General features: G+C 36.9%; 1 protein-coding gene across 1 annotated transcript; it reads right to left on the bottom strand.

Annotated features, from left to right (window-relative positions):
- Window positions 1-2,282: 2,282 nt before the first annotated feature.
- Window positions 2,283-3,047, bottom strand: LOC131638080 (uncharacterized). The gene is made up of 2 exons (XM_058908633.1): window positions 2,426-3,047; window positions 2,283-2,329 (listed from the first exon to the last, which is right to left on the bottom strand). Exons 1-2 carry the CDS (start codon window positions 3,045-3,047, stop codon window positions 2,283-2,285), a joined length of 669 nt encoding a protein of 222 aa, XP_058764616.1.
- Window positions 3,048-14,129: the final 11,082 nt, after the last annotated feature.

Genomic DNA, 14,129 nt, shown 5'->3' with positions numbered 1-14,129 from the left:
TACATATTTTGTGTCTTTTATGGATGAGTTCACAAGAATGAAGTGGGTAACACTCATTAATTTTAAACATGAGGTGTTTAGTGTTTTCCAGAAGTTCAAGGTGAAGGCTGAGAAACTGAGTGGTCAGAAGCTGAAAATACTAATAACGGATGGTGGAGGTGAGTATAACTCTATACAATTCTAGAAGTTCTACGATGAAAATGAAATTGAGCAGGAGGTTAATGCTCCTAATACTCATTAACACAATGGTCTTGTTGAAAGAAGAAATTGTACTTTGCTTGATATGACGAGAAGTATGCTAAAGGAGAAGAAGCTTCCTAATGTAACACCCCACTTTCCCATCTCGAATATATATAAATTATAAATACATAAATAATCAGAGTAATACGAGTAGGATGTCACATCAACTAAAAATCCATAAAACATCGCTTTATTTAATAGGTTTTCATTAAAGTAAATCCAATACCACAGCGGAAATTAAAACGGCTTAATAGTTCTCATGGCACTATAGCCTCAACAAATAAATCATCTCCACTAAACAGGTGGTCCAACAAAATGTCAAAATCAAGATACGTAACAATCAACAAATAACTGAAAAGAAATAAAAAACATAACGTATCCCACAACTCTTGTGTTACGTATCAGAGCGACTCCTAAGACTCAATCAGGTAACACTCGAAATCCAAGCACTACTCTGGTACATGGTTATTTGTACTTCCGAAGAAGCACAGATGCAACAACAGAAAAAGGGTGAGAATTACATTCAATAAATATACGGTGAAATATCACATGCTAAGGAGTAGTATTCACACCACATACAAACAACAATCACAAACAGATTCTCACACCATCAACAACACAACAACAACGATATATGAAATTAGCAACCAATCATGGGAAATACAATGCGACTATCGACACTACATGCATGTGGTACCAACAAAGCATAAGCCCTCAACATTTGCCATTAATTTAGAGGCGATAACAAGGCATAAGCCTTCAACAATGCCAATCCAGGCCAACAACAAGGCATAAGCCCTCAACGACATATGTATGCAATATGGGAATTCAATCAACACAATTCAACAACACAAGGCATCAGCCTTCAACTCATTGCCATCAGCCTGCAACTAGGATTTCATTCTCTTATAGTCAACATTCACAAAAATCAACATAAATCTTATCACAAAATTTTATGTCCAAATCTATAACTTTCATAGCCTTCCTATATCTACTTAAGTCTCACTAATCAAGGGAATTCGGAAGGGTACTCATTATACTCAAGAATCGGAAGAAAATCACAAAAATGGGAAATTCTGCACACTAGCCTGACCATACGCGTACAGCTAGCCCATACGCGTATGCCCCCTTGCCCATACGCATACCATATGCGTACCACCAGAACCCGATTTCCACTAAAATTCCTCCCATACTCGTATCACATCCCCATACGCGTATGGCATCCCTTCCATACGCATAGCATATGCGTTACACCAGAAAGGCTGCAATGTGTTGGGACAGGGCTGCGTACCATACGCGTATAGCCCCTGGGCTTGTCCCTCATACGTGTATGGCCCCAACCCAAACGCGTATCATACGCAAACTGACAGAAAAAATCAGTTTTCCAGATCTGCACTCGCACCAGTTCGTTCCTCACTCGTTTCCATCACTTCCAGTCTGCGATTTCAGGTCCAAAACAACATATTTTCACCTATTAACTCATACCTTTCATTTAGATTCATTAACCTATTATTCTACATCAATTTTACATGATAACAACTCAATTTCTACTCATCCAATTGGACAGTTATACATTCAGATTCAGTTTCTCCTATGAACATAACAACAACTCAACCAACATCCAAACCCACATCATAATTCATCAATTCAAACCAGAATTTCGTCCAGAAATTATACAGTATCATTAGTCAAGAAGAACAACACAAAATCAAATCAATTCACACATCAAGGAAGAAATCAAACTTATCAATTATGAAACATAAAGAGGGAAAGGAACCCTCACTACCCTCTCATGCTTAAGTCACCATTTAAAGAACCCATTCTCCCCCCTTACCTTAGATTGAAGCTTGACTTTCCTCAACAATGGTGGAATTCTTCTACCTCTTCCCCTAGCCTCTTCTCTGAATTTCCCGTTCTTCACTAATGTTCACTAATCTCCTTTTTTTTTTCCTCTTAGTTCCTTATTATTTTTATTAAAAACATACTAATTAATAAATTACTAATGGGCTTAGTACACACCACCCCATCTTCTAATATTAAAGTTAAATTAACAAATTAATATAATAATAACAAAACACCAATTTAAGCTCTATATACACCAATAAATAAGTAATAAGATAAAAATCAAAATCAGGGCGTTACAACTCTCCCCCACTTACGATATTTTCGTCCTCGAAAATCTTACCTCGTTCAAACAACTCGGGGTAGGAGTCCCGCATCTTTCTCTCCATTTCCCACGTCATGCTTTCTCCGGTAGTCCCCGTCCAGACTACTTTCACCAGCGGAATATCCTTACCTCTAAGGGACTTTATCTCACGATCCGTGATCCGAATCGGCATCGTCTCTACAGTAAGATTCTCTCTCACTTGCACATCATCCATATGAATCATGTGAGATGGGTATGGAACATACTTCCGAAGTTGTGACACATGAAACACATCGTGCAGATTCGAAAGGTTAGGCGGTAACGCCACCCTATAAGCAACAGTCCCAACTCTCTCCGAAATCTGATAAGGACCAATAAATTGTGGAGTTAGCTTCTTAGACTTCAGGGCACGACCAACACGGGTCACAGGCGTGACTCTTAGAAACACATGGTCACCTGCTTCAAATTCTAACTCCTGTCTTCGCTTATCATGATAACTTTTCTGTCTACTCTGTGAAGCCTTCATATTTTCCCGGATTAATTTTATCTTCTCTGTAGTTTCTCGTACAATTTCCGGTCCAAGTATTACGCCTTCGCCAGATTCGTGCCAACATAGTGGAGTCCTACACCTCCGACCGCACAACGCTTCAAAAGGTGCCATCCTGATACTAGAATGATGATTGTTATTATAAGTAAACTCGATCGACGGAAGATGAGCATCCCACGAACCTCCTTGTTCGAGAACACATGCTCTCAACAAATCCTCTAAAGACTGAATAGTTCTTTCAGTTTGACCATCTGTCTGTGGATGATACGCCCTTAGGCAATTTGTTGTTGCACTATCAATGTGTGAAGTTGAGTACACTGCAGGCGTTGTAGCTGTCAAGCTGTGTTGCTTCTGAATCTATTGCAGGATCTGAAGATCAAAGTGGATAAGCCTTTGAAGCTGATGATTGATAACATGTCTGCAATCAATTTTGCCAAGAACACAGTACTATACGGGAGAAGCAATCATATTGAGACAAAATATCATTTTTTGAGAAGTTAAGTCCAGAATGGAGTACTAGAAGTTTTGCACTATAGCACCCAGAAGTAGCTGGCATACGTTCTGACGAAGGCAATCAAGACAAATCAATTTCTTCGCTTAAGAGATGGTATTGGTGTTGTTAGTTTTTGTATAGAAAATCCTAAATTATATTGAAGGGTAATTTAGTATTTTAGTATGTTGTTTATGTTACCCTGGTTTTTTAGTGTATAAATAAACTAGTAGTAATTGTCATTTAAACTTAGTTATTTTTCCTTACACTTTTGTAGCCGTCATTACAGAACAATGATATTATTCATCTTTCTTTCTTAAACTTTGTGCGCTAACAGAAATTACCTCCTTGTTCCTTGATAGAAATTACTCTTCTTTAATTCTGTTTTGAGCAAAAATGTCGGTGGTTGTAACTTTAATAGAACAAGTTTGGTTCAATACCAGCAAGCTATAGCTTTAGCAAATTTTTGATTTGGCATTCCCTTTGAATGATCAACAGAGACTCAACAAACTCTTCTATATTCAACTGTGAGTCTCCATAAACAAAAATTTCAATTAAACCAATTAGAATGAAACTAGTCTTAAAGTAACTCATATAAGCAATTAAAATAAATATAATTTGATGATTTTGTCATTACTTCCAAGGTGATGGGGGAGATGAATCCCATTCGTAAGAGAGGTAATGACAAGACATACTGGTCTTATTTTTGTTGCCAATCAAAATTTATAATGTGGAAGGCAAAAAAAGCACAAAAAATGGCAATGACAGCTATAAATTGAGGGCAAAAAATCACTATCTTAGACTGAAATGGAATTTTTTCCAAGACCACCACATCTGCGAAACACTATTCCCAAAATGCCACAAGTTGAAATTAATTTCCCAGACTGCCACGCTTTTAAGCCATGTCGCCATTCAAAATGGAGAAAAGGTGGGCCCCAGCATCACAAGAAACCATGTCGCCAATTGGAATGGAGACATGGTGGGCCCTATCTGCCACATGAAGGCATGTCGCCATTTGAGGTGGAGAAAAGGTATTTTCTATTTTTTTTTCGTTTTTGTTATTTTTATTATTTTTGTTATATATAAGTTATTTTTGTTGTATATATTTATATTATATAAATCCAATAAATTATTTAAATGGTTTAAATACAGGTTTTTTAATTAATTAAAAAATAAATTAATTTTTTTAAACATAATTAATACTTAATATTATTTGATACGAAATAAACTTTAATACAAAATATTAATTTAAAAACAAATATTATTAAACATAATTAGTACTAATAATATTAATACGAAATTTCATAGATTTCATTTCATACTAATAATAAATCAGTGAAACAAATGACCATCTGTACCGCAGGCAGGATGTCGTCGCGCACGAGGATAACCACGACCATATTGTTGTTCTTCTTCAGTTGGAGCAGGGTCGTTTTGTGTTTCTTGTGTTGGAGGTGGAGGAGGAGACCAAATTTGGCTTAACATTTCATAATCACTGACATTAAGATCCAAGTTTAAGTTTGGGGTGGATTGTGTGTGCGGCGGGTCATGGTGGGTCACGGTTGGGATGTAAGAAGTGGTGGGTGGTTGAGTGTATGAGGTTGAAGGGTTTTGTTGGATGTAAGGGGAATCAAAGTTTGGATTCGAGATAGGTGTGAATTGCGTGGGTGGACGACTATAGGTTTGTTGGTGTTGGGTTTGGTAGTTATAATTTGTTTGAGAGTGAGATGGGGTGTATTGGGTGTAGGAAGAGTATTATGGGTCAATGTAAGGGCTAGGAGTATGTAGTTGGGAATAATTAGGGTTAAGATAGTGTTGTTGGAAGGGTTGAGGTTGTTGTTGGAAGGTTTGGTGTTGAGGTTGTTGTTGAAAGTGTTGGGGTTGATATTGTTGTGTTGAATTAGTTGGGGTTGAGGTTGTTGTTGTTGTTGTTGTTGAGACCCACTTGGAATTGAATGCGGGTCAGTGAGAAAGTGTTCGTACGATGCATATATGAATGGAAGTGACCTATACCAATGCATGTACTGTGCTGATGGTTTTGTCTCCTCTTGTAATTGTGTTCCCTCCAACGTATAGGATGCCCTATCTGTCCAACATTGTTGTTCGTCGTGGTATAGTTCTGTTCATGGAGTTTTGCGGGACTTGTTTGTTTTCATCTTGTGATGATCTTTGAGGCACACTGGTGTATCGGGTATATTTTGTAGATAGCCAAACTGAAGTTTCACTCAATCACTTTGATGCATTTCAACAATATGAAAACAAATTATATACGTTCTTGCACTCCAAATCGAACTATCTTCATGTCATGGGGGTGCAAATCCTAGATACGGCCTCCAAATAAACTGACAAGTAAAATTAATTAAATAAATTTGTTAGTGTAACGAAATAGTGTTAAAACAAAATATATTCTCAAAAGAGCTTAAGAATAGAAAACTGATTTGGCCGCATGTGATCAATTAGGAACCGGTATCCTTGGAGAAAGTGGCGGGGGTTGTTCTTGAAGTTCATGCCTTTATCGCACCATCTAAAGGAAATATTAAAATATAAAATTATTCCAAAGTAATTAAAAAAAATTAAATATTGAAATTAAATTATATTTTACCTCGAAGCATGAGGAAATGTTGAAGCGAACGCAGATTCAGGAGAAATAATAGGCATGCGTGTAAATTCCCAAGCTTGAAGAAGTAAAAGACATCCTGATATTTCTTTTACTTTGAACTCACAAGCTTTGCACATCTCCCTATACAAGTTACACAAAACAGATGAACCCCAACTATATGTTCCACACTAATTAAAATCAAAGATGAATTGTGACCATTTTGGGTGGACGAGGCTGCCGCTTTTGTCGGAAAACAAAAGTTGTCCAATGAGAATCATTATATAAATTCGAGCATATCTCATTTTATGCTCTTCTGTTGAAGCTTCTGTTGGTCTATTTGCTTCTGCTTGATAAATGCCTTTAAGCCATGTCAATCTTGCAGCGGAACCATGTAAAGCATTTTCTGGTGGTGCTTCCCCTACGATTGCAGGCCATACATCATCATCTACATCTGAAGGACCATTTAATTGCGTACCTTCAACAGGAAGGCCTAGTAGCATGTTAACATCCTCCAATGTGATGGTCATTCACTAGTCGGAAGATGAAAAGTGTGAGTTTCGAGCCTCCATCTTTCTAATAACGCCAAAATTAAACGGTTGTCAATTTGGGTTGAGGGTATTTTTGTTACGTGGTATAAACCTGAATAAATTAGATACGGGACGATTGCAGAATATGGCTCCAACTTTTGGTGACTTCTACATCTAAACCCATGTACATATTCATCATCTAGCTGTAATAAAAAATAGTAATGTTACATCTAAAATACTTAAATGGTGGGATAATAAATATAGGTGGGTGGGATAGTAAATATAGGTTGGTGAAAAGTAAATGTAGGTGGGTTAAAAGTAAATGGAACAATAAATAACATAGTTGAATCATAAATTTATATTAAATCGGTTTTCTACACAATGTTATCACTTCATCTGCTGATCTACTAAATCTAACATACAATTCAAATGGCGTTTTGTTAAAACAACTCATAAAATCATAAAACATATTACGCACATCCTCATCGGTCTCTAATTGTGTTATTTCTTCAATTAGAACGCCATCGTCGTTGAAGTACCTGCGATTAAATGCTATATGAAGAATTTGCCGATCAATTTCGGTGACCTGGAGTAGTTGATTTTTTAAATGACGAAGTTTCTCTCTTTCCATTAGTCGTGTAATTAATGGATCAGATAAAGAGGTGTTATAATCAGAAATTTGAACAGAAGTATTATACAGAACAATAAACACTGAGCAAAGTAGCAGTGCCATTTTTTGAGGTGTGCTATTTGCGTACAGAATATACTGTTTATATAGGCATGCATGCTTCCCAACACGTCTGCACCATGTCGCCAATTGGAATGGGGAAAAGGCCCCTTTGTCGCCATTTGCTTTGGAGTAAAGGACCATGTCGCCAATTGCTTTCCTCATGTCGCCAATTGCTTTGGAGAAAACCCCCCATGTCGCCAATTGCTTTGGAGACAACACCCTATGTCGCCAAATGCTTTGGAGACAAGTTCCCATGTGTGTTCCACGTGTAGGCCATGCATGCAGCGTTGAGACTTGCATGATAAATACTTGCAACATTATTTCTTTACATGCAAACCATCTTTTATGCAACAAATATAACCATCTTTCTTTACTTACAATCCATATCAATCAATTGCGATAACACAAAATAAAATACCTTGTATCATTATCTCAATGGAAATATCGTTACACATGAGAATATTGGGGTAGTTTTTCAGAATACAACTACCATTCTTGTCAAAGTTCATCGCAAATGTGATTTAGCGCACATGACAAAAAAATAAAAGAAACAATGCAAAAAAAATCAGATATTTTTTATCGGTATCCAATAATTGATAATATTGTTACACACATGATAGTGTCACATACAATACTGTGAAGATCGAAGATGATGAAGATGTTACTTCAATGCTTAATTGTCACACTAGGTTCATTGGTGGACATCCATTGGAGTTGTATGTTTGTTTTCACGAGGCAGAGGAAGTTTATCCCACACAATCGTCCCAAACACATCAATATCAACAAAACCAGTCCTCCCTACACGGAGAGCCATCCCATACCCAACATAACGTGCCATTGTTTCCAGAAGAAGAGGTTGATGATGATAGCGACTCTGATGATTCCAAGAAACTTGACTTGTTTGGTGGTTCTACTGACGATTCAGGTGACGAAATTATTCTCGTGTCACAACCTTCTATAGTACTTGATTTATACAGCCCACCATATCACATGAGAAATCATGTTTCCGATCCTACTGTGCCTGTATCGGTCTTTGATTCCATAGACGAGGGTCATGAATGTGGAGGTTTAGAGGAGGGCATGAAGTTTAAAAACAAAGAAAGTTGTATGTATGCAATCCGTAAATATCACATTAAAAATAGTGTTGATTACGAGATTTATAAGTCTGATACGCAACGTTTCTTGGTTAGATGTCAGATCGAAGGATGCGACTTCACATGTAGAGTTTAGGGTTTAGGGTTTAGGGTTATTAGTAGAATTGATGGACTTCACACTTGCATGGCGTCTGCTATGTCACAAGATCACAGCAAGCTTGACTCAAATCTTAGCGCTCAAAGCACCAGAGCTCTTGTCAGCGACGACGCTTCAATCAAGGTGAAAACTATTATCGGTCATGTTCGTACAGTTTTCAACTACACGATATAATATAAAAAGGGATGGCTTGCAAAGAACAAAGTAATCGAGTCTATTTATGGAAACTGGGAGGCTTCATACAACAACCTACTACAATGGTTGTTAGTCATGCGAGAGCATCTTCCTGGAACCGTAATAGAACTAGAAACACTGCCTGCATATTTAGATGATGGAACACAAATTAGTGGTGCAAGAATTTTCCATCGCCTTTTTTGGGCGTTTCAACCTTGTATCAGGGGTTTCGCCTATTGCAAACCAATTGTGCAAGTCGATGGCACATGGCTGTATGGAAAATATAGGGAACGTTGCTAATGGTTGTTGCACAAGATAGGAACGGTAACATTTTCCCAATCGCCTACGCATTAGTTGGAGGTGAGACCAGAGGGGCTTGGAGTTTTTTCCTGATAAATTTGTGGCTCCACGTGACCTCTCAGTCAGATCTATGTTTAATATCTGATCGACACGAGTCTATAAAGAGTGCATACAATAACCCAGACAATGGCTGGAAAAATCCTCCTTTAGTGCATGTGTACTGCATCAGGCACATTGCACAAAATTTTATGCGAGCAATCAAGGACAAAGACCTTCGCAAAAAAGTTGTAAACATGGGTAATTTATTCTAGATTTTTTTAGCGTTATGTTCTTCAACTTTAAACTCATATTTTTGTTATACTAATGTTTTTAATAAATCATACAGAGTATGCTCTGATGGAGTCTACATACGCTTATTATCGAGAGGAAATCCGACAAACAGAATGGAAGCTTTCAAGTGGATAGAGAATCTTCCAAGAGAAAAATGGTCGCGAGCTTATTGATCGGAAAAATAGCAAGTGTACTATTTTCACCGATGTAGTTATAATGGGTATACCCCAAATATCGATCTCGAGGACTGCGTAGGAAATATAAGTTCTTATAATGAGTCAATTAAACAAAAGAGCATAGGGGTTCTTTTGATTATCAATGAAATAAGTTGAAATAATACAAATAAGTTGAAATTAAAGTTGAGCTTTTTATAATATGAGAAAAAAGCCAAGGTAAGGTGTGTGATTTACTCTATAACTCCTCTGGATTAAGATCTCTTTAACAAGTTCAAAGAATTAAATTATTTATTCTTAAGGATGTTTTCCCTAAGTCCTTAGTGAAAACCTTTTGGTTTATAATCCTATTACCTAAGTCCTTAGAGACATAGGAGAAAACCAAATCTTTGATTAATCAAGAATTTCTAAATAACCATACGGTATCCCTAGTCCTAGGTGATAACTATACGGTTCAATTGTATACAAACCTTAATAATCGTACTCCTACAAATTGTTAACCATAGAACAATCCTTATTGATCCGATAATGACAGCATTAAAAACATTATACAATCAAATTGAATAATACGAACCTTTGATTAACGAAATACGAAATCCAGAGTTATTACAAATAAAATCAGGGACACCCCCTAGCATTGGGGGGTTTAACCTCTCATAATATTCAAGCCACACAAATCAAAGAATTTAGACATTACAAAGATGAGTGGGAACTTTGATCTTCAATGGTGTCCACCGTTGAATCTCTCTGTCTCCGAAACCCTTGATGAAGCTATCTTCTCCTCTCTCTGGAATTCTATCATATGATGCAAAAAGTGCTTTCTCCTTGTCTCCAAAATCACTTTTAATTTGTTCTAGGTTTTCAGGTCCAAGACAGAACATCCAATATGCCCCTGGTACTTTAAAAATAACAAAATAGAAAAATCAGCATTTTTGTCCGCACCAGCTGACACGGCCGTGTCAGCTTCTACCACTTTAGGGAGACTTCTTCAGGAGGTTTGACACGGCCGTGTCAGGTGACACGGGCTGCCCGTGTCAGCCTCTGCCTATTCACACCATTTTTTCCATTTTTCTCCTTTACGTGTACCACTTGGACTTGAGATCTTTCTTCAATCCAAAGCCAACCTACAACGATTACCAAACAAGATCAAAAGCACCTAATACACAAGATAAATGGCACAAAAACATAATGCACACAAATTAACTAAAACTAGATGAATCAAAGAAAAAATCTTAAAAACAACCACAAAGTGTTACCAAGTATGACGATCTTATGCCGAATTTATGACGAAATTAAGTAGAAATGATGAACGATCACTTATGACGGTGGAAGACGATGGGGTCACATGACAACAAACCTTGTTGAATCGTTGAACTCAGTGATGAAGGAAACAAGGAATTTACCTATTACAGCACTGGTAAGATCAACATATTTCAGGATGGGCACACTGTTTGGGAGGCGAGGTCATGATTGGACAAAAATGTTGTCATCAAAGAAGGATTTCACAGATAATTGCATGAAAGGGATGATGAAAGAAGTAGAAAAATCACAGTTATAATGTCCTGAGTTTTGATCGTGAGAGAAACTATTTCGTCGTCCAAGAGTCGGTTAATAATAATAAGTTTCGGCCACTTACTTATTATAACGTCGACCTCCAAAAAGAAACATGTGATTGTGGGCAATTTCAAACTTCTCATGTGCCCTGCTCATATGCCATTGCAGCTTGTTCTCATGTCCGACTCAATTAACTGATGTTTATCCATCCTGTATTTAGAGTTCGAAATGTCTTCAAGGTATATGAACAAAACTTCATCGGTGTTACCAAAGAAACTCAATGGACTAAATATCAAGGCGATATTCTTTTACACAAAGAAAGAATGCGACGAAACAAAAAAGGTCGCCCGAACAGCACTCGTATTAAGACAAAAATGGACACCGTTGAGAAAGTAAAAAGACGATGTGGAATCTGTCAAGGATTACATATGCGGAAAAAATGTCCGCATCGACCAAATACAACAGGCACTTCAAACTAGTTAGGCATTGTTGACTACTGATTGGTCATCATTTCTACCTAGTTTTGTTATGAATTCGGCACAAGATCATCAAGTTTGGTAACACTTTGAGTTGTTTATTAAGAGTTTTCATTGATTTCCCTTTGTTTTGTTAATTAGCTTGCATTATGTTATTTATTTTATAATCATGTCTTTTTAGATGCTTTTGATCTCTCTACTTGGTGGTTGTAGGTTAACTCTGGATCAGATGGAAAATTCACAAGTGTTGGTGTAAAAGAAGCTGAAAATTCAACAGAGATGAAAGTCAGGGGGCTGATACGGCCCGTGTTAGCAAGCGTCAGATCTGGAAATTTTTCGCATGTTTCTCATCGTGACAAGCGTGTAGTATTTTGATCATAACTAGATCTTCGTAACTCGGAATGATCCGGTTCCGGTGGAAAAATTTTGCTAACGAAAAGGGCTACAACTTTGATGTTGAAGTCAAAGCCAAATTCTGAAGTCAGAGGCTGACACGGGCTGCCCGTGTAAGCTGACACGGCCGTGTCAGACCTACTGAAGGACACTCCCCAAAGTGGCAGAAGCTGACATGGTCAGCCCGTGTCAGGTGACACGGCCGTGTCAGCTGTGCGGGACAAAATTTATAATTATTCTGTTTTGTGATTTTTAAAGTCCCCGAGGCAGTTTGGGTGTTTTGTCTTGGACCTGAAAACCTAGAACTGATTAAAAGTGATTTTGAGACATGAGGGGGGACACTTTTTGACGTACGAAAGAATTGCCGAATAAAGAGGAGAGCTCTCAAGGGTTTTGGAGAACAGAGATCTTCAAGAGCAATTGCGATTGAAGATCAAAGCAATCCTATTTTCTTGTAATGTCTAATCTTCCTATTGTATTTTATTTGAAAATTATGAGCGGCTAAACCCCCAATGCTAGGGGGTGTCCCTGAATTGCTATTGTCATTGAACCTAATTTCCTTTATGTTATGGAATATTTGTGTGTGTGAATTTATTTGATTGTGCAAAGTTCTTAATGCTTTATCTATCTGACAAATAGATTTTTGATTTACGGTTAAGGGTTAGGTCGGACAAACCACCTTATCTCTGTTTGCAAAATTATATTATGGTTGTTATTGCTTAGGAATAAGGATACTCCGTAGTAACCGTAATAATCTTGATAATTTATATTGCGCTTGATTACTTCTTGAATTGCTAAGGAATTAGGATACAAGAAAGTATCAAAAGTTTTTCCGCTAAGGAATTAGGGAAGATAACTCTCGAGATTCGGTAATAGTTCATGTACACTGATATTTCATAAATAAGGATTAAAGGTTATTGCAAGGCAATTTATACACTTGACCCTAGCATATTCTCTCATTTTGGTTAAAAGTCACATTTACGTCTTCTATTGATTCGTTGTCATTTATCATTATTTCCAAACAAACAACAAAACCCCCATGATCTATTTTACAATTGAATTGTTAAGATAACCTATATTTCCTACGCAGTCCACGAGATCGATATTTGGGATAAATCCTATTATTACTACATTGGTAAAAATAGTACACTTGCTATTTACCAGTCAACTACTTTAGAGATGTTGTTGTATTATTAGTATTAATTATGTTTAATAATATTTGTTTTTAAATTAATATTTTGTATTAAAGTTTATTTCGTATTAAATAATATTTAGTATTAATTATATTTAAAAAAATTAATTTATTTTTTAATTAATTAAAAAACCTATATTTAAACCATTTAAACAATTTATTGGATTTATATAATACAAATATATATAACAAAACCCCCATGATCTTTTGTTCAATTAAATTGTTAAGATAACTTATATTTCCTACGCAGTCCACGAGATCGATATTTGGGATAAATCCTATTATTACTACATCGGTAAAAATAGTACACTTGCTATTTACCGGTCAAGTTTTTGGCGCCGTTGTCGGGGACTGCCAAAGTATAAGTTCAATTTGTAATTCAATTGAAATTTTGTTGCTCTGCAACCAAAATTTTTCATTCTGTATTTTGATTTATTACTACTAATAATTGTCTAAACTATGGATGCGAGGTAAGGCCTCAGCTGAATTTCTTTTTGACACAGAACCAGAAAGATTATTACGTACCAAACTCCGTAAAGCTAGACAAGAAAGACTGGAAACGCTCGAAGCAACACTGACAGTTTCTGAATCCGAAGAAGAGGAAGTAATTTCTGCTTATTTAGAGCATTCAGACAACGAGTCTGAAACTATGGCTGCAGATCCACCTCCATTGGACAGACTTCTGGGTGACTATGGAGGAGCAAATGCTCCAACTGGACGGTTGACAATAGTAAATCAACCGGTCAATGTGGCTCATTTTTCAGTTGCACCCTTCAACGATCTGACAACTCGAGAGGAGACCTTTTTCACGAAAAATCAATGAAGATGCAAATAAGCATTTACAGAGATTTCTTACGATGACCACGTCGTTGAAAATTGAAGGGCACTCCGAAGAAGCAAAAAAATTGGTAATGTTTCCCTTTACCCTTTCAAAAGATGCTGAAGAGTGGTTCTACTCTTTACCTGCTGGGAGCATTAAAACTTGGCAACAGATGGAGACGACATTT

Source organism: Vicia villosa, unplaced genomic scaffold (genome assembly GCF_029867415.1).
Source record: "Vicia villosa cultivar HV-30 ecotype Madison, WI unplaced genomic scaffold, Vvil1.0 ctg.002165F_1_1, whole genome shotgun sequence".
In the NCBI taxonomy this organism is placed as follows: Eukaryota; Viridiplantae; Streptophyta; class Magnoliopsida; order Fabales; family Fabaceae; genus Vicia; species Vicia villosa.
Note: the sequence above shows the minus strand (reverse complement) of the source record. Positions and strands in the feature narration are given on the sequence as shown.